Source organism: Dipteris shenzhenensis, chromosome 24, assembly GCF_047967505.1.
Source record: "Dipteris shenzhenensis isolate YYH24624 ecotype China chromosome 24, Dip_SZ_1.0, whole genome shotgun sequence".
Taxonomy (NCBI): domain Eukaryota; kingdom Viridiplantae; phylum Streptophyta; class Polypodiopsida; order Gleicheniales; family Dipteridaceae; genus Dipteris; species Dipteris shenzhenensis.
In genome coordinates this window covers 26,765,297-26,792,835 of record NC_141619.1, presented here as the reverse complement: position 1 = coordinate 26,792,835, position 27,539 = coordinate 26,765,297, and the positions used below count along the sequence as shown (strand labels likewise).

Here is a 27,539-nt window from a genome sequence, read left to right as displayed (position 1 = left end):
AGGATGGTGACCGACAAGAGTCCAATTTTCAGGATCTCATAGAAGTTGCCTGTGCAAGAGTGGCCAATGTGTTAATTTACATCATTGTGGACTAGCTATGCCACCAAAACACAAAGGCCAAGGCGCTCTGGAGCGTTGGTAGAGTATTGTTGGGCACCCAAAGGCTAGAGCTAAGCTGTATACAATTATCAAGGTTGCCTCCCAAGATGAGGTGGAGTCATAACACTAAGGCTTTTTTACAATGTGGCCTATCTTCATCCAATAGTATGCATACTATTGAATTCATAAATATACATGGAATAGCAAAGCACTCAAGCAGTTATAAGCATTCCATAAGGTTAGTGGGTATTACATGTGCCATTTGACCATGCATTCTAAACCTTTAAGCCCGAGGGGTGCACTATTAAGAAACCCTAGATACGCGGTGCATTTAAGGGGTATTTTAAAAATCCCTTACTTGTGAATTTTGCTTGGATAAAAATACCCTTTTTCCTATTGAAATTCACTGATTTTTTTCAAAGTTCAATTGAAAAACCCCATATGTAAATACATTTCTATGAATTTTCCTAAATTTTTTAAATTAAAAAACACCTCCATTTGAGCCCATGTTGTATACTTACATATTTTTGGGGGAACCCCCCCAAGCCTTTAAGTAGTTGAGCATACCTCAACTTTGAACAATGGCCTATTTAAGTTAAAATACCTACTCCATAACACCATAATAAGAAAAAGGTCATTTCGATCAATCCCAAACCAAATTTCATGATCTATTGTGTATGTATGAGCAATATATTTTTTAAGAAAAAAATTCACAAATTTCGGCAAATTTTTGGCATGTCCAAGGATTTGTGGGTTGAAAATATGCTTCCAAAAATTAAAAAATAAAATGCATTTTTTTTCGAAAAGTGAACTAGGCTGCATTATACTAGGCATAGATATATGGAAAATAGTTTAAAATCATGATACTTCCTCCAAAATATATACTCGAGGACCACGAAAAAAAAAGGTGTGTGAGGCATGTGTAGTAATCATACTTTCTTTCTCTTCAAAGCTTTGCTTAGTCCAAAATTGTGTGGATTTCTGATGTTAAATCTTATCTTGAGAAATCTCTCTCTCTCTCTCTCTCTCTCTCTCTTTCTCATATTGATGAGGATGATGATGATGCCACTAGTGATGATATATGACTATGTATCTTTCTAGGACTTAGCACTCAGCATGGGTGATGATACTCGCTTAGTAGCTCCACCCTTATGCTTGTTGTATCGGTTTTTCTACCAATCTCATAGACCCATTGGTATTTCGTAGACTTTAATCAACTTTCTATCTTTCTTTCTCTCTTTTCTTGTTTCTAAACTATTCTTGCTCGTATTGCGATAATTTTTTTAATCTTAAGTGGTGCGTTGCCCTATTAGCTAGATTTAGATGCTTGTGTGGGAGAGACTAAAATGAAATCGTTTAGTCTTCACAACCAGTTGTAGCTTGAATGAAGAGATTTTGGACTACTTCTTAAGTAGCCTTCACCTTTAGTGCTAGCCTTCGTCATGGTTGAGTTTGCCGTTCACCTCTAGAGTGCCGACAGAAACTCAGTATGAAGACTTTGTATAAATGGATGCTCAAGTATTTGTGGATTTGTATGTGTCAGAGCATATGTTTATACTATGGTCTACACCCTCTAATGGCACTGATGATTTCAGTGGGGATGTCATAGTAGCTAGTCCCTCCTATGTGTGATGGAGTTTATGGATTTCAACCTTATGAGTGACTATCATGAGATTGAAACTACAATATGTTGTGTTGTTAGAGGATGAGTTTGGGTATGTTCCTGGATTCATCTAGATATATTATTCAAGTACAAGATCAAATGTATTTTAGCATCTTAGGACTTGGGTCGTGTATGAAGAGGCATTCAAAAAACATCTAGCTTTCATGTACGAGGGTTTGCTATGTTGTAGTTTTGTGTATATTTTGGTAATGCCACCCCAATGCTTGCTCTTAGCCAAGTTTAGAAAATACTTAGGTGCATAGAAAACTCGTTTGTAATTTTAAAAATTTTGGACTTTAAATTAGGAGCAATATTTTTTAGTTTTGCATAAAAATAAATGAATTTTATAAATTTAATGCAAAATAAATAATTAATGATGGAATAGAGTGAATTTTGAAGTTGTGCCAACTTCTCTAGCAAGTTGTCATTCATTTGGATGGGGACTCGTTCCTTTTGTCCCATTTAGTACATAGGATACATGTATGGTCCACTCTACTTAAGAAACACGGGTTATTTTATTTTGTGGGGGAGGGGTGAAAAGGAGAGAGGGAGGGAGGGGGACCAACGGGAGTTAAGTTTGGGGGAAGAGTTGGAATAACGAGGGGAGGGGAAGGGGGTGAGTTGAGGCAGAGTAATGAGGGAGTGAGCCCCAATGAAAGACATTATAAAAGGGGAGGCAGGGGGGCATCAATGAAAGGGAAGGGGGAATCTCATGGATGGGGTGCCATTGGAAGGGAGCCCCTCCCAATAGTATGCCCATTAGATGGGAGCCCCCTCCAACAGGGCCATGGAGTCAATGTAATGCTCTATTGTGTAGTTGTGGGTTCATGCAATCCCAAATGGACGAATGCTTCGAGCTTTATAAAGATTGATTGAGCACCACCCTGCCTAACGTGAGTAATTTATCAAATCAAAGATCAATGGACCTTATTCATAGCTTTGAAAGGTATACCTATGCTCAGCATATGACGATTGTGGACCAAAATAAATAGTGCGCCCCCTAAGTATTGTTTATTTATGTTTAAGGAGTAGCCATATCTTGTATGTGTTTGATCAACAATATTTAACACAATTTATCAATGCTACAAACTATAATTTGGTAAGATTAGGCTCTTTTAGCAAAGTATCATATTTGACTTATTATTATGTCAGTTGATATGTATCATATTTCCATGCACATGTAGAATGTGTAGATGAGTCCTCACTTTCTAAGTTTTGCCACTACAAGCTACTCTTTCAAGATGTTGCTTTTATGTAGATGATCCTCGAAGTAGGATATGCCTTGTAGAGAATCAAAGGGTTGCTAAACTTGTCTTTTAAAGCTTGCACAATTGCTATATCAATTTATGTTATCCATCACTTATTATATTATCTCATTAGTTCCTTTTTTGTTAGAGCTTGATAATGTGGTAAGAAAAGTAGTCTCCATCTTAGTGAGGTTGCTAGACAAGGAATGTAAATCTTGATCTTGCAATCATAGAATCATAGTTTCAACATGTACGTTGAATGACATTCTTAGAAACATTAAGTGATATTACAATTTGTGTCAAGTTCAAGTTTGAGTCCCAATTTTAACCTATTCACACACACATGTAATGTTTAGTCATGTTTAGTTTCACAACCACATTAAATTTAAATCCTATGTTTTGAGATATATCCCTTCATAGATTAAAAACCAACCCACATAAAACATGGGGCTGCATGCTTTAACTAAACTTTACTTAAGCTCACAAATTATTTCTCTTTGGAAATTATATCTTTGTTCATTCTTTTCTGAATTTGATCCCTCTTTTCATATTGTAACTCTCTCTCTCTCTCTCTCTCTCTCTCTCTGTGTGTGTGTGTGTCTGTCTGTCGTCTGTCAGTTTACATTTATTGCTTCTTTGCATTTGATCTTATATTGTATTAAACCACTTGGTTTTCCCAAGAGATTGCTCATTGAAAACGAAAGGCTTATTGTATTTTATACGTAGGAAAAACCGTTGAATTCTCAAGAATTTACTGTGAGAAGGAGAGTGAGAACTGAAAACAATAGTTGCAATAGAAAAGTATAGTACAACTGAAGAGTGGGATAGGTTTTGTCTAAGTGACAAAACCTTCTCCTTCACTAACCGTAGTTAGTGAACTAACTATGTTTAGGGGAAAAAACCTCTAAATTGAGGGAAAAGTGCCCCTAACCTAGTTATTACATTACATTGGTCACTGCTGAATAATTCTAACACCCCCCTGCAGTGCCAATGTCATGTACAAGGAAATGATCAATCACCAAAAGGAGATAAGTTCAGGGCACTGCGAAATGCCTAATACTTTTCACGTGGAAGTGCTTTGGTGAAAATGTCTGCAACATTGTCATGTGTTGACACATAGATCATACTGATCTCTCTTGCATGCAACTTCTCTCTGACGTAGTGATAGTGAACCTCAATGTGCTTCGTGCGAGCATGAAACACAGGATTCTTTGCCACTACAATAGCACTCTGACTATCAGTGAGAATTGGAGAAGGACCCTCCAATGAAAGATGAAGATCAGCAAATAAACGACGCAGCCAAACATATTCAACCGTCGCTGTGAAAGCTGCCCTGTACTCAGCTTCACATGAGGAGGTAGCCACTGTAGACTGTTTCTTGCTCAACCAAGAAATACAAGATTTGCCCAAAAAGAAACAATTGCCACTTGTGGATTGCCTAGTGTCATAGTCTCCAGCCCAATCTGAGTCACTGTAGGCATGCATCTGCAAGTCAGTCCCCCTGGGAAACATCAAGCCAAAAGACTTTGTACCTTGCAAGTAACGGAAGATGCGTTTTACAGCCTACCAATGCATAGTCTTTGGGCTGTGCATATATCTGCTCACCTGAGAAACTGCAGACTGAATATCGGGTCGTGTATTACAGAGATAAATGAGGCATCCAACAGCCTGATTGTAGAGTGTGACATCAATTGATTCACCTGCATCATGCATTGTAAGCTTCAGCCCCGGCTCCATGGGAGTAGCTATGGGCTTACAATCCTGCATGGTTGAATCTGTCCAAGAGTTTCTGCACATACTTGGATTGAGACATAACGATGCCACTTTTCTCTTGAGTGAACTGGATCCCCAAATAAAAGTGTAGCAGCCCCAAATCTGACATGTCAAAAGTGGTTTGCAATTTAGCTTTAAAATTTGTAATATTATCCTCATTTGACCTTGTGAGTAGTAAGTCATCTACATAAAGAATGATGACTAAAATATCCCCCCCATCCTTCTTGATGTAGAGGGTGCTTTCAGTTGGACTATTGTGCAGCCCCTTGCTGGTCATAAAGGCATGAATTTTGGCATACCATGCACGTGGGGCTTGTTTCAGCCCATACAAAGCTTTATTCAGCTTGCATACCTGAAGTGCATTTCCTGAGATTTCAAAGCCCGGAGGTTGTTTGACATAAACCTCTTCCAACAAGTCTCCATTAAGAAAAGCTGTTTTAATGTCGAATTGATGAACATTCCATTCACAAAATTTGCAGCCATGGCTATAACTGACCGGATGGTTGTCATTTTGGATGTAGGAGCAAAAGTCTCCTCATAGTCTATGCCCTTTTTCTGAGCATATCCTTTTGCAACCAGCCTTGCCTTGTACCGATCAATGGACCCATCTGGCTTTCTTTTGACTTTGAAAACCCACCGTGTACCTATGGCATGTTTACCTAGTGGCAAATCGACAACTTCCCATGTCTGATTTTTTTGAATGGAGTGCAATTCATCGTGCATGGCATTCATCCAATGCACATTATCCTGTGCTTCTTCAAATGTCTCAGGCTCCTCCTCATCAAGAAAAGTACCTACATAAGTTGATTCAACTGAAAGAGCTCCCTCCCAATGCCTTACTGCACGAGTTCTGCCAGGTAATGGAGCATCAATTTTACTCTCCTTGAGAGTTTGTAACAGCCAATTTGGAACTGTTTTTGCTGCATGTATACTTGCAATTTCTTGCTGAACAACCTCTTCCACTGCTTGTGGAGGTGGTAAGACATCTTGTGGCTAAATCGGAGCATGTGGGGATATCTGTAAATTGTGATTTGCATCAGATATATCAGCAGGGGAACCCAAGGCAATGGGTAGTAATCCTTCAAAGACATCATCGGAAGAAGTAGGCAAATCAAATTTAGCTTGAGTGTGAGCTGAATTTTCTGAGAATATAACATCTCTACTTATAATAATCTTGCGTGTGACAGGATCGTAGAGACGGTAGCCCTTGCTTTCTACGTTGTACCCAACAAAAATGCATTTGATTGCCTTATCAGCCGAAAGTCAACAGGCACATGAGCATATGCAAGGCATCCAAAAACACGAAAATGATCTACAGAAGGCTTTCTCCCTTGCTAAACTTCATAGGGAGTCTTAGTCTTCAAAGCTTTTGTGGGAGCGCGATTCAAAACATAATTGGCACACATGAGACTTTCAAGCCAAAATTTGTGAGGCAATCTTTTGCTTTTTAGCATGCATCTATCCATCTCCATAAGAGTACGATTTTTCCTCTCAGCTTTGCTATTTTGCTGAGGGGTTAGCCTCACTATAAGCTGATGTGCAATGCCGTTGTCTTTTAAAAATGCATCAAAATCTGCATTCAAATACTCCCCTCCTCTATCTGTGCGTAATGTCTGTATCTTGAGTCGTGATTCATTTTCAACCATGGCTGCAAAGTGTTTGAAAACCATAAACACTTCTGATTTGCGTTTCAGCCCATAAACCCAAGTGTAGTTGGAGTAGTCATCTATAAAAGTGACAAAGTAAAGATGACCACCCAATGATGGAGTCCTCATGGGACCTCAGACATCACTATGAATAAGCTGTAATTTTCGAACAGCTTTTACTGATCCATCCTTCTTGAAAGGAAATCTGTGCATTTTACCAAGAATGCACCCTTCACAGGCATGTGGAGGAGGTGTTTCAAGAGGAGGCAATGCATCAACCATAGCATGTTTTTGAAGTGTCATCAAGCTGCCATAATGCATGTGTCCATATCTGGCATGCCATAACTCCGCATTCTGCATAGCAACACTAGGAGTGGAAACTGCAAGAGCATGTGCTGGTCTTTTCTCATACATGTCAAGCTGAAAAAGACCACGTAACAAAGTGCCAGACAATCTCAAGGCATAGTCATTCTCTCTGTCATGGACTACACACTTGTCATCTTCAAAAATGACCTGAAATCCAGCTCTGTTAAGAGTGGACACTGAAAGTAGATTTTTTGTGATACCAGGCACCTACAAGACATCAAAAATTTTGAATGTTGAGCCATCAATGGCTGTAAGTTCAACTTCTCCTGTACTACGAACTGAATAGGAGGAGTTGTTGGCACATGTGACCTTTTTACCAATGGGAGGTGGATGCAGAGATGTGAAAAGACACTTCCTGGAAGTGATATGCTTTGAGGCACCGCTATCAAAATACCATATATTTTGTGTCTCATTGACACTGAAAGCTGATGCATCCTTGGAAGAATCATAACTGCATGTTAGAAAAGCATAAGAGTCATCATTACAAGTGGCTGTAATATCCGGAGCAGCCAAGTGAGAGTCTGAAATGCAAGACAAGAAGGCATAGTCGTGCTCCACAAAGTTGGCTGTAGCTTGCTCATTGTCAGATGCATGAGGAGCTGAATCTGAAACAGCCATACCGGAGCTGTTTTTCTTTTCTTTTGCAAGCCTCTTCTTGCATTCTCCAATGTAGTGACCTGGCTTTTTGCATTAATGACATATTCTCTTCTTCTTAGGCTTACCTGCATCACCCTTAGCCTTTTGAGAAGGCTGTCCTAAACCACTGGAAGGCTGATTTCCTGATGTCAATTCTCTTTTCAAAAAAGACACCCTGGCATCATTCCGAGCTGCATACATGCTCTCCAAAATATCCCATGCTGCCTTTGAGGTCTTACACGACCGGATATGTGAAATGATGAATCTTTTCACTGAAAGAGAGATACATGACAAAGCTAAAGCATCACGTGAATCCCATCTCTTTTGCTCTGGAGTGGTAGGTATAGCTGCACCAATAACTTGTCCTGCAGCTGTACCATGTGCACGACCTCTGCCTCCTCCTTGCTGGGGAGGGGTATTAGGTGCCACATTTGCTGGCCGGATCTCATCCCCATTTACATAGTCCCACAAATTACGGGAAATCAGAATGTTGCAAACCATAAAACTCGAGAGGGAGTAGCTGGTACCATCCAGCTTATCCTCTTGTGAGAGACCACTGAACTGGAAATCATTCTGATTTTGCTGGGCCATGTCTGAGAAAGAAAATACAGCAAATGCAAATCTGAATTCCCTTGCTGGGAATGGAGTGCACAATTCCCAAAAAATACAACCAAACACTGCCTGAAAATGCAACTCAAATCTCTGTAATGTCTCTGTCAGAAATCTGCCAGAGCATCCAATCTCTCCCAAAACCTGCGAAAGTGCTTCAAAACACTTACAAAAAGGCAGTGTGAACTGAAACCTGCAAAATTGCTCTCCCAACACAAAAGCCCCAATTTGTGGCTTGAAATTGCAACCAGAAAGGGGCAAATGGTCTAAGAGTCCCAAATGTTGCACAAATTGCTCTCTGCCTGCAAAATCCCCAAATTTCACTACAAAATTGCAGTGTAATTGCAAAAGCCTCAATTTTCTGCAAGAAAATTACACCTGAAAGGCACAAATGAACTAAAAGCCCTAAAATTTTTGCAATTCTCTGCAACAAATGCAAAGTCTGTCCCCAAATACGGAATGCCCCAAATTCTTGCAAGATCTTAGCCAAACAATGGCTATCTGCAAACAATGCCTGCCAAAAAACCAACTGCTAGAGTACTTGCTAGAATATAACCTGCACAAAAATGCGGATGCCAACAAAAAGTACAAGAGCTTGCAAAATGTATGGATATCCGTACTGTGTACGGATTTGCAGCAACCTGTACGGATGGTAGCTGTACGGAGTACGGACCCAGCGCAATCAGGTACGGACGCCTGTGTACGGATGTACGGCACAGTGCACGATAACAGTACGATGCAGTACGACACTGGTACGAGCTGTACGGAATCAGTACGGTGATTGTACGAAATGTACGAAAACTGTACGGTGCTCGATGCACGGAATGTACGATGGTACTTGAGTACGGCTGTACAGTGTGGGACAGTATGGATGCACAGTGCAGGACAATACAGATGTGCAACGGTACAGCCTTGTACGGACTAGTGTACGGCAAAATGTACGGAAATAGTCCGTACGACTTGTACGGACATCAGCGTAGGAGCAGGTATGGCGGTGCAGGAGCTGAGTCCGTGCAGATTGTACGGACGACTGTACGGACGACGGGCTTGTACGGACGAAATCTGCAAGCAGGTACGGACGGGCAGCGATGGTACGCGCAGGTCGTACGGAGCAACGAGCTGTTGAGCTTGGAGCAGGAAGAGCTTTCGGGCAAGGAGCAGGGAGCAGGGTCAACTTGCTCTGATACCAAATGTGAGAAGGAGAGTGAGAGCTAAAAGCAATAGTTGCAATAGAAGAGTGGGATAGGTTTTGTCTAAGTGACAAAACCTTATCCTTGACTAACCGTAGTTAGTGAACTAACTGTGGTTAGGGGGAAAAATCTCTAAATTGAGGGAAAAGTGCCCCTAACCTACTTATTACATTACATTGGTGGTCACTGCTGAATTATAACAATAATTCTAACTTTTACGAGGTCATTAGTGTTATTTCCTTGTTGTATTTTTATACATTGAGCTATTATTACCCAACAAAGGCGTAGAAAGTGGTGAGATAGTTACAGCGAAAGATGTAGCAACGGAGCAACTCAAGCTGTAGAGACTCCAATCATGGATTTTGTAAGGGACCAGGGCACATGCTACTTTGATTTCAAAGAAACATGCTTTTTAAATTCTGCCTCCCATTTTTCCTTACAATCACTTGTTCAGCTCTTCGAGATCTTCAACAATGTGTCTTCATATCCCAAAAGCCATAAATGACCACATGCCCTCGCTCTCCTTTAATAAGCTAAGCACCTTCCCTGATCAATAGACTTCTTCAATGCTACATACATGGCTTGTCCTATGTGAAATTTTGAGAACAATAAACTGTCTCATTGTGGTAATAGTTATATGTGTTGATTCCATTGATCATATGTATTCTTTAACAACTATTTCTCAATAGTTTATAAATATACTGTAACTAGAAACCAAACCTTTCAAGTGGGTGTAATCCCAAAAACGAATCAATCTTAGTTTGACTCAGCCTAGAGTAAGCTCTTCTTGGTCTTTGTTTGCTAGCATAATGACCAATCAGGCCTATCTTATTTAAAGTAATGACAATAAGAGATACTTTCATGTGTTCTTATCAAGTATTCTCTCTATATTAATGCATAGACGTAAGATATATGCCAATTATGAGCTTCAATCATGGTCACAAAGGCATGTTTTAGAGTTCAACGTTTCATAAAGGGTTCGTCCACTAAAGGAATGAAACATGCCATGAATGTTAAACTAATATTTTTAATATAACATATATGCATGTATGAATATTTATATATACATTGTATGTCACCAAAACATCTTATACAAGTTTAATGTCAATTCATTACTCATTTTGCCAAAATTATTAACTGTAGGTATTAAGCCAAAATGATCCCTCATGTTTGATCCAAGCTACGAGATCATGGAATTACAGAGATTCTCAATGGATTATTGTAACGCCATTGACTAAACTACTATGTTCAGTAGCCCACTCTCTCAATCACCTGGAAACTTGGTATCTTTCAAGGAATATCTGATAGTGCCTTCTTTAGTTGCATGTGAAATTTCTTTAAAGTATTACTTCATTTTCTAAAGATAGCAAGTGGAAGCTTTTGTCAGGTTCTTTGGCAAGATTGGCCTTTCCCTTCATCGGGTACCAACTCTGCATGCATATATAGAAAGAGAACACTTGAAAGCACACACAGATGTACAGCCAAAACCAATCTTATTTTGTGGATGTCAAAACGAAGCTGCCAAATCTGTAAAAACACGTGCTGCAAACACACTGAGGTACGTTGATGAACTCACGCTCTGTTTGCTAAACGTTGCTCAGTCATAGGATCTGAGGATGAGTCCAGTACCACTGACAGATAAGAAGTGGATGAACTAGGAACATCTTGGAATGGTCACCTCCCCATCTGTAAGCCCCCATATGAGGAGAGCATGGGGGAGGTAGACCAAGGCATGATTAGACTGCTACATTGGCAGCACAAAGGAGACATTGTGCAGGAAAGATGGCGGGGGCATGTAGCCCTGGATCTGGCCTGGCAAGAAAGAGCTTCAGGACAGGTGTACGGCCTGCAACAGGGCCCTGTGAAGGGCACGATGACATCAGCAGGGTACGGCCCCACTGTACGGGGCTGTACGGAGGCTTCTTTGATGGAGAACAGGGCTGCTGGAAGCCTGACAGAGGGCAGGATCTGCAGTGGCCAAAGGAGCCTGCATGGCAGGGCCTTTGGGCCTTGTATGGAGCCTGCAACAAGGCTGGAACAGGGCCAGCAGGAGGGCAGAGGCCTGCACCTATGGCGGACTGCCACGTGGCCAGGTGGGTCTGTGGAACAGCCCCCAAACCAAGTCAGTTTACAGACTGGGAGGGGGCGGACTGGTCGGCCCTACCAGGTCGGTCCATTTCAGGGCCTATAAAAGAGGAGGCATTTGGCCTCATATCATATCACTTGGAGCAGCCCTCAACCAGCAGATAGGAGCAGCAGCAGGACCTACCTTGAGCCTACATTCAGGAGGTGAAGGTGACCCAGAACAAGCTGCAGACTAAGCTAGAGGTGCTGCCCACCTAGGCTGGCTTCCGGACAGCAAGGTGGAAGGGATCTAGACAGAGAGTCTACATATGCTTGAGGTGGAGCACGCGGGCTCAGAGATCTAGAAGTGCCTGGCATCTAGTGGGAGAACCTGTTGGTATTGGATCTAGTCCTACTTTGTGGACGGACGGAAATATAAAGATTTGCTTCTATATTTGTCTCTGAGCATTGTCTATTTACTGGCTTGCACATCTATGCACATAAGTTAAGAAGTTTGTGATTCCACACCGCACACGAACACTGTGTGAGCTCCTGGGCATTACTATCAGTCTTCCTCTGTGTGTACCCTCTGTTGGGTAATTTCTAACAGAACGAGCTTGAAGTCACCAAGGGGAGCATATGCATAGATTTACACATAGGCGGGGATGAAGATGGTACTTCTACCAAACTGGTAGTGAGGCTGCCATGTGGGCAGCAATGTGGCTCACACATGGGCACATGGTTGTTAAGACACTCGTGTCTTATCGTAAGACACTTAAGACACTTAAGACACTTAAGACACGTGTCTTACCTTAAGACACCTTTAGACACTCTTGTTTTTTTTTTTTTTTTGGTGGGTGGGGAGTAACAACAACATTGAGTTTGACTTAGCCATGCTATCATCGATGGTGACTTTGGATCTAGCAGTGGTAGTGACCTCGTAGATTCGGATTAGGATGAATCTTCAGAGATTTGAGTCTTGAGAGTCGAAAGTTTCCTTTCAATTATATGTATCGAGATGCAGATTTCATTCATATCACATGTGACAAGATTCAATTGTCCATTTAAACCTTGAAGTACTCAATACTTGCGAGCTCTTGAGTCGCAAGTCTTAACTTTAAGTTTTAAGTCTTGAGTGACGAGTCTTGACTCTTAACTGCATTGTACAAGTGCCTTCTTGCATTGTTTAAGTGTAGCTTATTGTACTTCTAGAATCTAGCAAAGAGCTATGCTAGCAAGTTGTACATTTGTATACTTATACATATATTATTCAAATATAATCACAATGGCGTGTCTTACGTGTCTTATCTTTAAGACACTTTAGACACTCGTGTCTGAAGCGTGTCTAACGTGTCGTGTCTTAACGTGTCTTACAACCATGCATGGGCAGCAGACCAAAGGGCCACCAAAAGATGCCCGCATGGGCTGGCTGTGGGGCTGGAGGGCACAAGAGCTGCAACAGTGCGCAGCAGAAGCACTATGGAAGAAAGGCTGCAGCAGTACCTGGTCAGCAAGTACAGAAGGTACTGCAGGTGGTACGGCTACTGCAGCAGCAGGCACAGCAGGTATAACAGGGATGGGATGTGCAACAGGTTGGCAGTACAGCAGCAGACTGGAGCAGCAGAGTTGGGGCAGATGCAGGGCCTGGAGAAGACCATAGTAAATGGAGAATGTCCAGCAGATAGGAGCCTACAGTAGGGACCTGTATAAACAGGCAGGATCCTGCCTGTTTGGTTGGCTGGAATGGCCCCAGACTGGGTTGGCTGGCAGTCTGCCAGGTTGGCCAGTCTGTCAGCTTATGCGTGGCTGGTCTGTACAGAACCAGTCGGCCAGTTTGCTGGGGGTTTTCCCCTTATGAATAGGACTTCAGGCAGGGGGCCAAAGCCATCTTTGGAGCCTCACCTGCAGGTCACTATTCTGAGTGAGGAGCAGAAGGAAAACCAGGGATCTACTTCAGCATTACTTGCAGGGCAGAAGTCCAGCACACCTAGGTGCATACCTACTCACTGTAGAAGGAGCACAAGGCTGCAGTGAAGGGAGCTTCGTCTGCAGTACTCAGAGCATACTTTTGCATGAGTTGTCAACCTAGAGCAGCTACCGAAGTCCATTATGCACATGCAGTGATCTAGGAGGGGTCTACAACAGAAAGATCAGCAAACAGAGCCTGTTCCTTGTGGCTTACCTCAGCACTTGTTTGCTGAAGGGATGTCACAGTTTTTGGCTATATTTTGTACTCGGACACTACCTCTATTTATGAGATTTCGTTCTGCTGAATATCCGTGTGTATTCTCTCCATATCTAAAGTGTTCTTCCTATATGTGTTACAAGTGTCTTGTGAATCGTGATCTTGGGATGTATCTTCGGCTGCGGAGTAGTGTTAGCCTTAAGCAAGGAATTACAGGGTGGGCTGGACGGGGAGTCTACAGGCGTTGGTTTGCCTGTGGTGCAGCTTCCCAGAGACCTTTGTAATCAGCCGCTTGGCTTCAAATGAATGTTAAATAAATACCACAAGGGGCGCAACATTTGGGGCCAATCCGTGTCCTTGTTTCTGAGTAGGAGCGTTCTAGCTCCCCTGTGATTTGTTTTGTGGTGCATATTTACTTGTCTATTTACTGTGTATGCTGTAACTAAGTGGATCCTACCACCCTTTACGTTGTTGAGGCTGGTTTAAGCACCCGTTTTGGAATGCGATGAATGATTTATTCAAGCTGAGCATGAGACAAAACTTTGTATGCACAGGAATTGTAAGGCTGGGTGGTGATAGCGTCTTGGACACCTGTGAGTTGGTCAAGGTAGAGGATCTAAACTTGAACAAAATATTTGGTATCAGAGCACATGAAGAGAGTGAATGAGCTGAAGGTTGCACATTGCCTAAAAACAACCTTGGGATCTATTGCTCCAGTATTTGGAGTTATCGACTAGGGCAAGAAGCTTCACACTCAACAAAACAGTAGTTGCCCTGCCTTGGAGATCACCCAGAAGGAGCCTCCACACGCTTTCATTCACTTTGGGATGAGAACCAGTTTTGGATCTCTTCCAACGGCAATTGTCCATAGCTACGTAGGATAGTCGCCTTTCTGGAAACCTCCATAAAATCGATGTAGGATCGTGAGACAAAAGAGAGAGAGTGCAAGGTTCAATGAGTCGATGAGTCACAGCCGTCACGTCAACTAGTGTGTTAAGGAAAGAGAAGTACATGGTACTTGTACCTAGACCCTAGGACTAAGTGTCCTAGGTGTCACATGACTAAGTGTCCTATGTGGTATAAAAGGCACAAAATAAACGAAGTGCCTATAACTATGCCTACAAGGCACATACCAGGGCCCATAGGGCATCACTAGAACTGGGAGAAGATGGCCTACAAACCCCCCTCTATGGTATGGGCTGAAGTATTCTGGAAACGTCTCAGAATACTTGGTATTTTCTGGTCATGGTGGCACATGTTCATCCAAAAGGATATAGCCACCTATAAATATACAAAGTATGTCAGATCATGTAACAAAGGGAACCAAGTGTAAAGCCTGTCAGAAGACTTTGAACTTGGGATGAGGAAGTGCCTTTGTAAACATATATGCTATGTTGTCCTCAGTGGGAAGATAGGACAACTCTATGTCTCCTGCTAACAACCACTCTCAAAGATAATGATAATGAACTTCAATGTGCTTGGTACGCGCATGAAACACTGGGTTACGCGCAATGGCCAAGGCACTCTGACTGTCAGTGTAGACCATAGTGGAGGATGACTGGCGAATACCAAGATCTGTAAGTAACTGTCGAAGCCAAACGAACTCTACTGTAGCGGTGAAGGCTGCCCTTACTCAGCTTCACAGCTAGATGTGGCAACTGTTGGTTGCTTCTTGCTAAGCCAAGAGATACATGAATTGCCAAGCAAAAAACAATTGCTGGTATGTGACACTTTGGTGTCGGAACATCCTGCCGGATCACCATATAAGAGGGCTAAATCCTGAGTGCCTCTGAGATATCTGAAAACTCTCTTCACCGCCTGCCAATGCTGTGAACTGGGCATGTGCATGAATCTGCTGAGCTGAGATACTGCATATTGTAAGTCAGGTCTGGTGTGACATAAGTAAATGAGGCATCCAACAGCCTACTGGTAAAGAGTGATATCACATGGTGAGCTCCCATCATGAGCTAAAAATTTGAAGCCAGGGTCCACCGGAGTAGAGATTGGCTTGCAATCCGCGAACTGAAAACGATCAAGGAGCTGTCCAATATACTTGGACTGTGACATCATGATACCCCCCTCAACATGAGCAAACTGAATGCCCAAATAATAGTGGAGCTGTCCCATGTCTGACATTTCAAAAACCTGCTGCAAATCAACCTTGAAAGCTGCAATATGCTGAGTATCTGGACCCGTGATGAGCATATCATCCACATATAAAATCAGCACTAAAAAATCAGATCCACTCCCATGGACATAAAGAGTGGGTTCTATGGGGCTATTCTGAAAACCAAGGGATCATAAGTGTGCATGAATTTTGGCATACCATGCCCTAGGTGCCTGCTTCAAACCATAAAGGGCTTTTCTAAGCCGGCATACCTTGTTTTCAGAATTAACAACCTCAAAGCCAGGAGGTTGTGTGACATAGACTTCTTCCTGCAGATCCCCATGAAGAAAAGCAGTCTTGATGTCAAGTTGGTGCACTTGCCAATGACGATGGGCTGCAATGGCAATGACACATCTAATGGTAGTAATCCTGGATGTGGGAGCAAATGTCTCTTCAAAGTCAATGCCTTGTTGTTCGGCATACCCTTTTGCAACAAGACGGGCTTTGCGGGCTTTGTGTCGATCTATACTGCCATCAGATTTCCTTTTTAATTTGTAGACCCACCGGGTACCAATGGCATGCTTGCCAGGAGGGAGATCTACTAATTCCCATGTGTCATTTTTGGCAATGGATTGTAACTCAGCTCTCATTGCATCCATCCACTCTTTTCTGTCAAAAGCATCTTTATGGCACAAAGGCTCTTCATTGCAGGCTGTAGCAAGGAGTGCAAACTCAAGAAAGTGACCATGCATCTGTCTATTCCCTGACATTGTCCGGGCAGCAAAAGGCTGATCTTGTTTGCTGTCCCTCAATGTATCAAGAAGCCATATGGGAACTTGCCTTTGCTGTCTATTGACAGCTCTTTCTTCAATCACTGCATCATGAATAGTGGGATCATTTTGTGCTGGAAGAGAAACCTGCAAATCAGCATGGGGTACTGGCTGATCATTGCTTGTTGGAGGGCCCGCAGGAGGCTCATGTTGCTGGTCAAAGTCCCCTTCTGAGGAAGGCAGAGGTAACCAAGAGTCCAAGGCATCAAACATATCAACTTTTGGCTTAGCTTTGCAATCCACAAGAGGAGAAGCTGAATGTTCAGCAAAAGATTACATCTCTACTGACAATAATCTTCCCAGTATTTAGTTGGTATAACCTATACCCTCTGCTCTCCTGACCGTAACCAATAAATATGCATTTGATTGCCTTGTCATCATGCTCAGCACATAGTTGGCACACATCACTGCATCAAGCCAAAATTTATTGGGCAAAGACTTGGCCTTAAGCATGCATCTGGCCATCTCCATAGTAGACCTGTTTTTCCTTTCAGGAACAAGATTATGCTGAAGAGTGTAAGGAGTAGTGCATGAGTGAACAATGCCCCGTGAAGACAAAAATGCATCAACTCCTTTGACATATACTCTCCCCCCCTATCTGTGTTGAGGGTGACAAGCTTGCATCCTGATTCATTCTCAACCATATTCAGCCACCTCTGAAAGCATGAGAACACTTCAGATTTGGCTTTTAAAGGATATACCCAGCAATATCTTGTGAAATCATCAATGAGAGTCATGAAATATTTGTACCCCCCAACGGCATTTGTTCTCATTGGGCCACAGACATCACTGTGCACTAGCTGCAATTTCTCAAAAAGAGGGCAAATAGGCCAAAAAGAGGGCAAATGCAAAAAAGCCCAAAATTGTGCTGAAATTTTTGCAAATGTGACCCAATGTATAAAAATCTAACTCAATGTCCTGCAAAAAAGACTTAATGTCTTGCAAAAGTGACTCAATGGTCTCCAATCTGACCCAATGTATTGCAATCAAACAAGAAATTGCAGACCAAATCCCAAATCTCTAGTGTTCTTGCAAGAAGTTGCAACTAGAGGGGATGAAAGGTATTGAAAGCCCCAAATTTGCCAATGTCCTGCAAAAGCCCCAACACTAGTTCACAGCCAATCCCAAAACAGATACGAAACTTGAAGACAGCTTCGCACGTGTAAAATTGTACGGAACTCCCGGGACAAGTACAAGCTGTACAGATAGCTCTTGTACGGATGTACGGAGCAGATCCAGTGTATGATGTACGGCGTAGGTATGGAGCAAGTACGTGACTGTACGTATGCAAGTACGATGTATGGAACAGTACGGAGCACGGTATGGAATCCAATGTACGGCACATGCACAATGTACGGAGGCTATACGGAATGCAAATACGAAAACCTTCTGTACAACTGTACGGAAGATATACAGCGCGGTACTTCTGCTGTACGGAAGCCTGGTGTACGGAATCACAGCTGTAAGCAAGTCTTCTCAGGCGGCTGTACGGCGACGCAGGTACGGAGCAAGTACAAAACGCAGTACTGATAAGTACGGATGCAGGTACGGAATGTTCCGTATGGCGGGTGTCTTGTGTGCAAGCTGTTTGTACGGGCATCCGTACAGTCGTATGGACTGTACGGATGGAGGAGCCGGTAGGCTGAGGGGAGCTGGTGCAAGTCTAGGAGCAGGAGACGAGTCGAACGTGGCTCTGATACCAGTGTAGGATCGTGAGATGGAAGAGAGAGAGTGCAAGGTCAATGAGTCGATGAGTCACAGCCGTCACGTCAACTAGTGTGTTAAGGAAAGAGAAGTACATGGTACTTGTACCTAGACCCTAGGACTAAGTGTCCTGTGTCACATAGGACTAAGTGTCCTATGTGGCATAAAAGGCACAAAATAAACGAAGTGCGCCCATAGGGCATCACTAGAACTGGGAGAAGATGGCCTACAATCGATTATTCTGGCTATTAGTTCCAGGCTCTATACAGCTGGAATAGGCTGCAAAAAGAGGCGCAACTCTCCTTTGGTACTGGGCTATCTCCAGAAACAGCCAATCGTGGCTAAAACTAAATTGACAGAGCTCTTGGAAAAGGGCGATCAGCTCCAAAAATGAGGTCGTTGTTAGACTTGATGCCGGTACTAGGCATGAAATCTTTCCAAGGCTAGGTGAAGATCTGGGCAGCGAAAGAGCGCAATGAACAGATAAGGTAGCACGAAGTGATCTCGCGTGACATTGAATTCCAGGGGTTGTGATTGTATGCGGTCAGATTGGCGTTGTGGTTTTGTTGAGCAGTAAATGTTGCGGGATACTCGTTTGGGTGACGACCAAATAGCTGAAGGATACTCCTACGGTCAGCCTCTTAACAGTCAGACGATCCAACAGGCAGGCAGGTGTTGCAGAACAAATAATTACAGGAACAGGATTGGGGAATGTCACAGGCGAATGAGATGAAGATTACAACGCTTAAAATGGGGAAAGAGTGAAGGTCACTGAGGCTGTGCAATTTCTATTTCTTTTCCAAGTGAACCTTGTTTGAGTTTGGGATATTCTTGTTATTCAATCTATAGTCTCAATTTTTTACAGTTTTGGAGTTTTGGACAATTTCACGTATTTAGATTATGTTTGTATAGCAGTGGTTTTGGGACCTTGTTTATGTGATTGTAATTACACTTTTGGACGGCGTGTATTTTGTGACAACACATTCTTTTTGTTTGACGACGAAGTGAAGCTGCCACAAGTTTGGGAAACAAGATAAGACAAGAAGGATTCTCCAAGAGGAATCATTGGCATGCTGCTGAATAAGGAACATGGGGACTACAGGTTACCTTCGTAAGCTCAGGATTCTGGAGCTGGTGGAGAGCTTAGTCCCAGAGCTTTGGGAATGGGACGAGTTGGTGGAGAGCTATGTCCATCAGCATAGAGTTCTCACTATACAGGTTCCTGGTTGGAGGATAATTGGAAACAAACTTGTTACTTTGCAAGGTCTGGTGGTTTTCTAGTTTCTGAGGGGGATGCGTGGGATGGACCTGCTGGTGCCTGGGTATCTTGAAGACTCTTAAGTGTCAAGTCACTTGGACCAATGACCCTACTAGCTCAAAATTGGATCGGCTTGTTTGAGTACAATGGGTCCGTGGACCAGATGATGACATCTTTGACATGTTCCGGAAAGCTTCTTCATGGGAGCTGAAGGAACTTCTCTTTGACAGGGTGGAAAGGGCGCGTCGGAATGTAAGGGTCAATGCCCCGCCTATTAGGCCCCTATGAAGAGTGCAACGGGACTTGACGTCTACAGCATGGTGGGTGTAAATGCCACATTGTCGAATGTCTGACATATCTCCCTCTTTCAGTATCAGAGAAATCCAACCACAAGAGTCGAAAATCTCTTGAGAAGCCAATTGCAGTGGAGTCGAAAGGGAAAGGAAAAGAACAACTTTTTTTTATTAATGGGGGGGTAGAGGGAAGGGGCTTGTCTGCCCCCACCCTTTCTGGATGGCCGATCAGGCCTGCTATGAGCTGACCGACCAGCATTGTGTAGGCAGTCTGGCCCAAACCAATCCATAGACTGTCGAGTACAGGCCTATGAATGACCGACCAGTATAGGCCTAAAAGTGGCCTCTGTCCAGCCCCATTTTCAAACCCCTCTGCTCAGAATCTGCTGCATGCTCTCAGTGAGCTTTGACATTGGCTCTTACAAATACATAATGGTGCATAGGCATCCAATAAGCGGACATTAGATGGAGCATTAAACATGGTAAGATTGTTCACGATTGTCCCCTGAGCACCTGCAAGCTCATGCATGCACTCAGGCACGCACAAGAAATCATTTTATATCCAATAAAATTGAATGCTCCTATATAATACATCCTAACTATGATTTTTCCTTTTGTTCTGAGGGAAAGGAGAGAAGGGGGAGGTGGGAACATTCCAGATGTTTTGGCCTTGCCAAAAACACCAGAGGTCCATGAAATTTGTTTTTAAGTTTCTTTAGAATTGATCCGTGCTCTTAGCTTTGTGTCTTGTAAGATTTGTTCTTTATCTGTATTTGTGCTTAGGAGATTGCACGTATCTGACACGAAAAAATACAGTAGAGCCAAACAAGGTTCATTAGAAACTACAAGATGAGGAGGAAAGGCGCATTTGTTTGTGTGTAGGTGAAATAATCACATACAGGTCAATTCCGATCATTTTTTGAGGACGTTCAAAGAGTTATAGCGGCGTTTCTCTGTTGCAGGCTTATAAGTTTTGAAGACCTCACTGCTTGACTGCTCTTGTTTTCATCAGTTAAAGCCATTATTACATCATTTCTACGTGTGTAAATGTTTTATTTTTCTTTAAAAAAGAAGCTTTTACTTTGAGCTGAAAGCTTATCAGGTACGCTGGTTAGTTCTTACAGGCAACTTGGAAATGATTGTTTTCTCTTTGGAACAGCATGCCAAACATCGTGGAGAGATACGGCTATGACAAGGAATCCAAATCGTCAACTAGAGGGAGCGATGAGAAAGAGGTTAGCGTTCTTCTTCGATTCCTGTTTTAATGTAAGATGCGTTAAATTACTTGACCATAAACACAAGAACAAGTCCGAATTAATCCACCGGAATGCATTGTCCCTGATATTCAGGATGACTATTTTGTGAAATACTATGGCCTTGAGTAAACGTGATAAAGAATTAAGGGAAAGAGCAATTCCACTGAATTGGACAGAATTCTCGTACCAAAAGGCCTCTTTTTTGCAAGTGCGTCTGCGACTTGCTTTCCCACATGCCAGATGAAGGAACTTGTGATGGTTTGTCCATTCAATCGTATCGTCAAAGTCTCCTGTGAGCTCTCGAAGCAGGACGCAGCGTGAATTCAAAAGTGACTAGATTCTTGGTTCACAAGGGCATGGTTCACATATTTGGACCTAGAAACCCCTATTTGAACTGACGATATTTACCCCTTCGAATATTTCCTTGTATACGGAAGGCTCCCAATCAATGGATGTAGTTCTTACAGAATTAGGGGTAAATTTCGTGCGAGGACCTCCGTTCTATCAACTTTGTAGAGGTCAAAGCTTTTGTACCCATGATGCAATTGATCTAATATCTATGACATAAAGAATATATTGTGCTTTAGTCGCTTGTCTAAGGAACACCCTTGGAGACGGGAGGCCATGTTGATTCCTATTTGTTTGCAAGCTTATGACTTTATGTAGAAATATAAAGCATACGGGTTGATGAAGAATTGATCCTTGTCTTATTTCACTCTTGCAGAAGGATGACATCGAGGAAATAAGGAACAACATACACAACTTACAATTAAGAGAAAGGTACAAGTAGATCTTTTGTAGCCATTACAACAAAAAACAGGTAACTACCTTGTATCATAGAGAAAGATAGCATGCCATAAAATGCCCAAAGAAAAAAAGCAAATAAAATGCCAAAATTTTGCTCATGCTAGTGTAGTTTTGCTTGGAAGTGTTTTTCTAGCAAGCATCTTTTATTAATGTATGATGCTTAACAAATCTTTTTTTCAGGCATCTATGTGGTGAGGATCTTGATGGTCTCTCATTGCTTGATCTAGTGACTTTAGAAGAAGAAATGCAAAGGGGTTGGACAAATATACATGAAAATCTTGTAAGCTTTATAGAAGATATTGTGTGTTTATCATAGCAAATGTTGCTTGTGTTATGCCCTTTGTAAATAATTGCAAATGCTTTCTGTATTATGCTCTTCATTAAATGATTACAATAAATGATGTGCACTATAAAAAAAAAAAATTTCTAGCCTCTTATTTACTTTAGGGTTTGGTTAGTTGAGAAATATTATAAATGTGGCTTCTTATGTTTGTGGTTGTATAGCGTGGATGTGTATCTCGACAACTTGACTCTTGGAATAATGAGGTAACCCCTTTGCCATTAGTTACTCATACTCATGGCACATTGAACTCTCAAACACAAAGTACATACTTTAATCAAGCTTGATTAGTATTAGCAAAGGGAAATAAAAATACGGGAAAATTGAATGCTTCCAACATAGGCCACCATGTCCACAATTCTTTCCTTGAAATTTTGCATTCAGGAGAGAGAGAATAGACAAGTACACATAGTTTTCTCCTTTTATTATAATTAGCCGTGACGTGCTAGTGATTCTTTATGAGATTGATTTTTTGTAATCAATTCCCAAGAAGTTGAATATAAGGACCTATGTGAAAGAAACATGCTAGGGGTTGCTAGTATGTGTGTTGAGAGCACTTGTATCACAATGGTCTACACATGATAATGACATTGGTTGGATGTCATAGTTGATAATCATGTTGCTTTTAGGGGATAGATTTGTGTAGGTTTTAGATTCATCAAGATTTTTTGGTGCAAGGATTTAAGGTTATCCACAACCGATCCAAACTAAAATAATCAACCATGAATATATAGACCATATGTGTTTTACTTGCCAAGAGGTAGTGATATGGATATCACATGGAAGATATTAGTAGTAATCTACATAGTTGATACAAGAACGCCTGAATTGTAGTTACTAATATTCCATGGAAGTTTGAGTTGACTTTAACTTAAGTGATTATGCATTTAGGTTGAACATGTACGACAAGCATCAGAGGCAAACTCATCTTCCCTCTCTGGAATCATCACAGAGTTGCAAAGCCAACTAAATAATATGCATCACTTCAAATGTTTTGAAGGTGGGAGCGTGCAAGTAAGGTACTTTGTGTGCTTTTATCCTTTTTATGATACGTCTTTGATTCACCCAAGAAAGCAATGATTGTCCCACGTCTATCAATTTTTACACACAAACCCTCTTTTACATGGATGTTCTAGAAAATGAAATGCATGCAAGCCAATAATTGAATCTGTAAGAAGATATTTGCTCTTATATGCCATTAATGTTCTTATTTGAAAATTGCGTACAGGGCCACCTCATCCCAAGAGACTAATGAATCGTGTTTAGTAGAGAAACTAGTTGTGCTTCAAGACCTCAACATGGCACCGTGTGAATCCTAGACTTGTTTTGAAATGATGTTTGACCTTGTGGATATTATTTTGTATATTTTTTCATCGAGTGTTACTTTAACGAGTGTGTTATGTCCACCATGTATTTTACTTGGTGTATATGTCATGTATGCTTTCACAAAACATGCTATTATTTATAGTGATACTCTAAAATGTGTATTATTGTGGTAAGATCCTTTTTGCAAAACTTCATTTGTACTTGTTCATTTTATATTTGACTTTCCCATAATTTAGAGTGGTACACATAGTATCTTAGAGTCATAAGTAGTGATTTTTTGTTTTTTTTACCTTCAAGAGTTACAGAAATAAAGTTATGTGCGATGGACAATCATACTTAATTGCAGGGGATAGATTCTTGTTAATATGTATATGTATTTGTCCATCATGTCATGTTAATTTATAGTGTTTGCATACTTGCATACATATATCTTTAAGCATGATAATCTTTTAAAAGATATGCACTTTAGAAAAGTATTTATGTATTGTTTTCTTGAGATGTTAATATATTTTAGGATGATGCATGTTGTCTCTCAGCATCATATTTCTAGATTGGAAAATGAATGATTTCCTATGATATGTTGGAGTGCTATAATTCTAACTCTTTTACGATTTAGTTTGTTTGACATGAAATGATCCAAAATGAATTTAAAGTAATTAAAAAATGGGACTACATTGTGTACACATTCACACTACAAAATTGTTGAAGCACTATTCAAGAGAGATTAACACAAGCACTAAGAAGTCCATCTAGTCATCCGCTTAGAAACTGGGGATAGACTAGATTTGGCAAGTTATCAAGCATCCTACGTATATTTTAACCTACCCCACCTTGAGCTGCATCCATAACTGCAATCCTAGACACCTCTATGTTCAGATCCTTATGCCTAATCCATATAGATCCTCACCAACTAGCATCTTTCTAAAAGCTCTAGCCCTTCCCCTAGTCGCCTCTGGAACATTGAGGTCCACTTCGAGTGTGAATCCAGAGTTGCATCCACAACCGCGATCCTCGAGACTTGTGTGTTGAGATACCTATGGCTAATCCATATAGATCCTCTCCAATTGGCATCTTTCTAAAGGCTCTAGCCCTTCCTCACCAACTAGCATCTTTCTAAAAGCTCTAGCCCTTCCCCTAGTCGCCTCTGGAACATTGAGGTCCACTTCGAGTGTGAATCCAGAGTTGCATCCACAACCGCGATCCTCGAGACTTGTGTGTTGAGATATCTATGGCTAATCCATATAGATCCTCTCCAATTGGCATCTTTCTAAAGGCTCTAGCCCTTCCCCTAGTCGCCTCTAGAACATGGAAGTGCAGTTAAGTGTGAATCTAGAGCTTGCTAATGTATCTTGTAATTCTTTATGTTCCCTATTCAACATCATGCCCTTGTTCCACCTTGAAACTCCTCCCTATTACTGCATTCGTAAGCATCACCATGGCATGCACATCTTCAAAATACATGTAGGTAGTTCCAAATGCATCTACCTTGAGGATTCCCTCACTATATGTTCAAAAGGCTTTCACCCTCTACTTGGACAACATCGTGACCAAACCATACTCTTGAAATTAACATTAATGCATAGAGAACCTATTCCATTGTCACGCTTGTCATGACAACAAGCCGAATGTTTTCCTGAACTATCCACCAAACTAGCAAAACTATCTCTAGATCCTTAGATCCTTCAGTACCGATCTTCAACTGCCTCACCTTCCACTTGAAGCTATCCCTCTTCCTTCTTGGTGACAACCACCTCATTCTTAGGATGACTTGAGCAACATGTGCTGTCCTTCACCTATAAAAAGGATCTAGATAGTGTGGCCATTGCTCTATATCTGACATGTTCCAAATGGATCCTATCTCTAGGCTACCAAGTGTACCAACAAGAACAGCTCATCGACTACTATATTGATTCTTTCTAGTACAAACTCTTCTTTTTTGGCCAAGAACTCCTTAGATCACTGAATGTTTGCATGGGTACCCCCCTTTTGGGATCAAGCAAATCCAACCCCAAGCAAGTTATTGTGGGGGAGCGAACCCTAGTCAAAGATCTCTAAAAGGTGAAACATAAGGGAGTGATAATGTGGTCTTAAAACACCAAAAGAAGAATAGTGACAAGCAATCCTTCCCTTGACATTTTTGCATCGAAAGAGCGACCTCTAGTGGTGTCATAATGTGATGTTATCATAAGGGGATGTGGGCCCAATGAGTTGCTAGCATTTGTGGAGTCTCCTTTGTTTGGAAGAGTTGTCAAAGTGATCTCCTATGGATTAGAGTGTCTCTATACTTGGGTCCCTATCGACCTGCGGCCTAGGGTTCAAAAGAACTACCATATCATCGTATCACCGTGCTACCCCCACCTTGCTTTGGAGAAGTGATAGGAGTACTCTACACATTGAATCTACGTTGCATGATGCAAGTCAAGTCTAGCACTCTTGTATTTGTTTCCTAGCCACTAAGAGGCTGGCTCTTGATCCCTAATCGTCTTCACGGGGGCTAGATCTCTCATAAGTCCCCATGCCCCCACCCTCTCCCTCTCTCTCTCTCTCTCTCTCTCTCTCTCTCTCTCTCTCTCTCTCTCTCTCTTAGAGGGTATGTTTGCATTGCAGTGCATGAGATTGGATCTCCACATTGCTCCTTTGAATGGTATCAGTTGTCCAACTTAAAAGTCCTCAACCTTTCTTAGGGAGACCCTATCAAATGTGAGGATGGGGGAGTGGTTTGACATGAATTGCATAGTCTGAAGGTACATGGGGGAAAGGGAAAGGGTGGGTCATAAAGCGTGAACAAGAAAGAATAGCTTTTTACATATATTGTTTGTCCTCTAACGAAGGGAAATCTAGATTGCTGAGGGTGTTGAGAACACTACCATGTGAGGCCCTCTATCTATAGCAAGTGCCCCCTTTTGAATTTGAGACTGTCAAAAGGAAACCGTCACTTAACATAAAAGAAAAGCGATGAAGGGGGGATGGAAAAGGAGAAAAGGGATGGAAAGGGGGAGCCTATAGGCACTTCAAAAAACCTCCCTAATTGTCAAAGTGTATGAGACCCTACTAGTAAATTTGGTTGGAAACCCACAAAATGGCCCCTAGGCAATGTTGCACAAGTACAAGGCCCGCACTAGGCCAAACACCATCCTAATATCGGCTAGTTAATAGACCAAGGATAGGAAGATCATGAGCGTGAACAATCCCAAATGAGTGGTTGGTTGCCCAAGAGACGGGATGCCAACAAAGCCATGATGGTAGGTGGAGGGAGACCATAAGAAAATTATTATTTTTTTTTTGGGGGGGGGGCTGTTAATGGGGAGGCAAAGTAGGGTGGGGGAGATGCTCTTGGAGGTAAAGATAGTGTTCATTATTAACTAGATGTCCTAAGTATGCTAGCCATTCGAGAAAGTGGCCATGGGGCTTAGGGGTGGCAAGTGGTGCTGTGATGAGTTTTAGTAGTGTCTCAATGACTTTTTGAGGGTGGGACACTCCTATGTACACTTTTAGTTTTGGTCTATCTCTTTGCTTTTTAGGGGAACATGGATTCACATGATGGTTCCAACCATAGCATTGATGCATATTTTAATTCATGGCAACACTAGTTGGAGCTGTTACAAGCTTGTACTACTAGCCTTGCTTATTACTTCTAGGCTTTTCAAAACACCAGGCCAAGAGCTAATTCTGTTTGAGACGATGTGACACCCCCTCCAAAAGCCACAATTCGATGATGTTGACTACATATAAGTACCAACCTCCTACAAGGAGCAAAGAACATAAAAGAATTGAATTATAAATAGCTTTCATAATGTGACATCACTTGCAATAAAGCCAAAGGTGACAACCCTAAGAGAAAGAGGAATCTGCATGATAAAGTAGGCCAAATTCACATTTTTAAAGCAAAATGCATTTACAATACTTAGTTTATATCAAACATAAAATTACCAAATAATACAAATAAAGCAATTGGCTTACACACAAAATGCTTGAATTAAAGCCATCAATGTAAGTAGAACTATTTCTAGCAGATTATGATATAATAGATGGACTAGTTAATGGAGAAGATGGAAAAATCTATATAGTGACAACAACATACATCAATAATCCAAAACACGATTTGAAATTTCAAACCTATACACAAATGGGGTACAAGAT

At 41.7% G+C, this 27,539-nt stretch overlaps 1 protein-coding gene across 6 annotated transcripts in view; it reads left to right on the top strand.

The window, feature by feature from the left end:
• The window catches only part of LOC147886432 (MADS-box transcription factor 23-like), a 141,245-nt gene extending 117,680 nt beyond the window's left edge, over positions 1-23,565 (top strand). For 5 of the 6 annotated variants that reach the window (XM_087395482.1, XM_087395486.1, XM_087395483.1 and 2 more), the window contains 6 exons: positions 20,830-20,905; positions 21,651-21,706; positions 21,914-22,013; positions 22,238-22,279; positions 22,965-23,092; positions 23,302-23,565. In XM_087395482.1, the coding sequence (XP_087251608.1) occupies positions 20,830-20,905; positions 21,651-21,706; positions 21,914-22,013; positions 22,238-22,279; positions 22,965-23,092; positions 23,302-23,392 (493 nt within the window). In that variant the 3' untranslated portion in view covers positions 23,393-23,565. The remainder of the gene's footprint in view (positions 1-20,829; positions 20,906-21,650; positions 21,707-21,913; positions 22,014-22,237; positions 22,280-22,964; positions 23,093-23,301) is intronic. The other variant, XM_087395484.1, reaches the window with a different exon arrangement.
• The last annotated feature ends 3,974 nt before the right edge of the window (positions 23,566-27,539 follow it).